General features: G+C 41.0%; 1 protein-coding gene across 1 annotated transcript; it reads right to left on the reverse strand.

The window, feature by feature from the left end:
* Positions 1 to 1508: 1508 nt before the first annotated feature.
* On the reverse strand, positions 1509 to 3251 carry LOC125312491 (UDP-glycosyltransferase 74E2-like). The gene is made up of 2 exons (XM_048284880.1): positions 2565 to 3251; positions 1509 to 2329 (listed from the first exon to the last, which is right to left on the reverse strand). The coding sequence occupies exons 1-2, from the start codon at positions 3222 to 3224 to the stop codon at positions 1589 to 1591; spliced, it is 1401 nt and encodes a 466-aa protein (XP_048140837.1). The 5' UTR covers positions 3225 to 3251; the 3' UTR covers positions 1509 to 1588.
* Positions 3252 to 3634: the final 383 nt, after the last annotated feature.

Raw genomic sequence — 3634 nt, forward strand, 5'->3', positions numbered from 1 at the left:
GGCGAATAATGTGTAGGTTGAAAGTCCTATTCACATACATGTTGCACTCTCTTTTCAAAAGCATTATTTCGAATGGTGGATCGAGACTCTCATACTATAATCTCGTTGATGAAATGACGCGGCGTTCAGTGAGTATAACAAGCAAATCTTGCTTAGGGAGAAATCTCAAAGTCTAATAATTAATAATAATCCTCAAAAATGTGATAACAACACCTTTTATGGGGTGTTAACCCTAAACCTAATCCTAGTAGGATTCTAAACATTAAAATCCAAAATTACAAAACTGCCATTAATAGTAAAATAAATTCCGAAAATACTAAAAAAAATAGGAAAACCCATCTAGATATTCCCGAATCGCCGAAATCCATCATTAGTCACAGCCAAAGGCAATGAATATTAATCAGGATGCCGTTTCGCTTCAGCCGACCGAATTTGAGCACGATCCGATGTTGTCGACCCGATCCGCCGGTTCTTAACACATCACCGTTTCGCCTTCTGATTGGATTTATGCATGTTCAATCAATCCAGAAACGCACTACCAATACATTCCGCATCATGAAAGCCCATGAGATGCAAGATGCAAGATTCTCAAATTGATTTAGATTCTATACATAAAATTTAAAAACAAGAACTAGCATAGACTTATGTATTTTTTTGTAACTTTGTGATAACTATGACGAAATATCTTCTCTTTTATTATGCTGATGGATAGCTTACGGAGTTAAATGAACTCTTAATTATTGCATCTTTTTTGTTAAATCTTGAAAAGATGAGAACGTGGTTCATCGTTTTATCGGCTTATGTGTCTTATCTAGAATTACTTGAGATTTTTAGATATCCGCTATTGAGGTAATTCATTTTATATATCGATCGATCTACCAAATGTGTTTCCTAAATTACAACAAAACAAATGATGAAGAAGGTAATATGTTAATGGTCTCGGACTATCAACGTCTTTATGTATGTTCTCTATATATATATGCTTATATGAGTTCACCAATATTTTCTATCGCTATTACTCAATTAGTTGAGGACTCGCGCGACGTACAAACATTAGTTTTTTGCTTTAGAATTACTAGCAAAATATAATCACTCAGGTGAATACCTAAATTACTTCCTATACTTGAATAATGTCAAAGCTATATATCTCGAAGTTGTTATTGTATGTGAATTTAGAATTCTCAATCTTCACGACTCCTCGATATGACAGCATTTGCAATCAATAATGTTAGCTTATTGAGATGAGAATGAGTAGGCCTTGTAACTTGCAAGTAGATACGGCTGAAAGTCACGCAATAGCCTCTAATTATTGGTTGTGTAAAAACAAAGTCGTTTACTCTTAGACTGAAAAATTGCCGTCGGGATTAAAACATTCACTCTATCTGAATGAGACGCATACTAAATGTTAAATCACAACGCTCAAGTTTTAGAAGCTACGTTAGTCGCTTTATTAGTGGATCATTACTAGATAAGTTGAGTTGAATCTTCGGACACTAATTATGTTGTTAAATTCAAATTGTTATTCTGCAAATAATATTATGATCCGAATAAGGCAAACGGATCTATATCACATCGGAGACCTTATTTTTCACAAGAACAAATCAACAACGTTCGAGACGAATTCTTGGATGTTCTTATCCGAACTACCTCCTTCATCTACGGCCAGGATGGCCATTTCTTTCCATCTCAAGGAGTTTCCTCTGATCTCTTTCCCTCTCTCTCCCTCCATGATCTCATTCACGCAACTCTCGATCTCTTCCCCAGTCACGACCCCTCGCTCGTTCGCTCTAACCCTGAGGCCAACCTTCCACACCTCCACAATGAAGGTGGCGTTGGTCGGCTGGTCCGTCCACTGAGGCATCGCCACCATTGGGACCCCCAAGCTGAGCCCCTCGAGGGTAGAGTTCCACCCACAGTGGGTCATGAAGCAACCGACCGAGCCGTGGCTCAGCACTTGGAGCTGATTGCACCACCTCACCACCAAACCCTTCTTGGCATCATCTAACCCTAGCTCCCGCATGAAGTTACATGGGAGCTTGTTCTCTTCAGACTCTCTCACCACCCACAAGAAGTGGCTCTTCATCGACCTAAGCCCACTCGCGATCTCTTCCATCTGGTCCTCTGTGAGAGATGCCAAGCTTCCGAACGATATGTAGACGGTGGACCTGGGTGGCTTCGAGTCCAGCCACCTGAGGCAAGCTTCCGCTTCGGGCTGGAAGAGGCTAAGCCCGTAGTCTCTGTCGTCTTCGAGCCTCTTGTCCATGTACACTGAAGGAATTGTGGGTCCCACGGTCATCATTGACCATTGGTTCCCCATCCAATTCACCATCTGGGACTCAATAAACAAATTAATTAAGGGCACGGATTAATTCTTTAGTACGTATCCTTTGTACCAAAAAAAAAGAACTTTCATCCATGCAATAAAAAGGTTTTGTTTCCGATGTTTATTTTCATGTATGCATAATACATATTCACGTCTACTTGAAAGAACTTGTTGTATATGCCGAAGATGAATGAGTAATTCAGGCCATATATTATTTCCGAGGTGATTGGAAGCTACTTACCTCCTCCTCTAACTCAGTGAAAGTGTTGAACAAGAGCCACTTGGCTTTCCGGAAATTGGAGAACAGCTCCAGAACAATCTTAAGTAGGCCGGGATATTTATCGACTTCAACAACAAATGAAGGAAAGTCGTTCATCCCTAAAACCGACATCACCTGAGGATCAGATGGAACACAACCTTGTCCATCTGCTACTTCTAACGGGAACTTCAGTCTTCCTTGGTGAGCCAAGTAATAGATCCAAGTAACGACGCAGGACTGAGTGAAGAACGCAGCTCCATGCATACCATGTTCCACTGCCACATCTAGAGCCCAACGGTCAAAGGCATCGTAAACAAGAACTTTAGCCGGATTCTCCTGACAAGATTGGTGTTTCTGGATGAAGTCGCTCAGGCTCTCAGAAACTGAAACTCGAAAGTGTTCGAGAGACTCGGCGATGCTCAGCTTGTCTGCTTCGACATGGTCGTATCCATCAGAAATGTACTCGACCTGGATGGAGCTCGTGTTCACCTGATTGAAGGACTTCTTGGTGGAGATGGGGATTAGGAAGGTGACTTTGAGACCCTTTGAGGCCAAGCGTTTGGAGAATTGGAGCACTGGGTTTATGTGGCCTTGTACTGGGTGTGCCAAGACTAGAACATGAATGTCTTTTGCTGGAAACATATCAAGCTGTTTAATCCTCAGATGGCCTCTCTCTCGAAATGATGATACTAGATGATGTGGCGATCCTTCTTATATACAAAGGATTATTTGCAAAAATAATCCCTATAATTGCATTGTTGATGATCGGTGATCATTAACACGTGATATCTGAACTGGTTGTTGAACTTGGGCCACATATTCTTCATCTAGACAAGAGTGGCGGCGCCTATGAGACTTGTTAGTGTTTACTTTCTTGCCGTCCGATAAAGGTTGATTTCGTGGAGAAAAGACAAAACCTAACATGTAATACGACAAACAAAGTGGACCCTTTGCCAGTGCCCATAAAGTGGTATATTCGATCGGCAATGACTAGTTGAAGACTGGCAACAACATAATATAAATGACATCATGGCTTTTCGAAGCAAGTAAAA

Source organism: Rhodamnia argentea, chromosome 1 (assembly GCF_020921035.1).
Source record: "Rhodamnia argentea isolate NSW1041297 chromosome 1, ASM2092103v1, whole genome shotgun sequence".
Taxonomy (NCBI): Eukaryota; Viridiplantae; Streptophyta; class Magnoliopsida; order Myrtales; family Myrtaceae; genus Rhodamnia; species Rhodamnia argentea.

Coding starts and splice junctions, on each gene's coding strand:
- LOC125312491 (XM_048284880.1), bottom strand. CDS start 3,224: ATGTTTCCAGCAAAAGACATTCATGTTCTAGTCTTGGCACACCCAGTA. Junction 2,330..2,564: donor TCACTGAGTTAGAGGAGGAG/GTAAGTAGCTTC, acceptor ATTGAGTCCCAG/ATGGTGAATTGGATGGGGAA.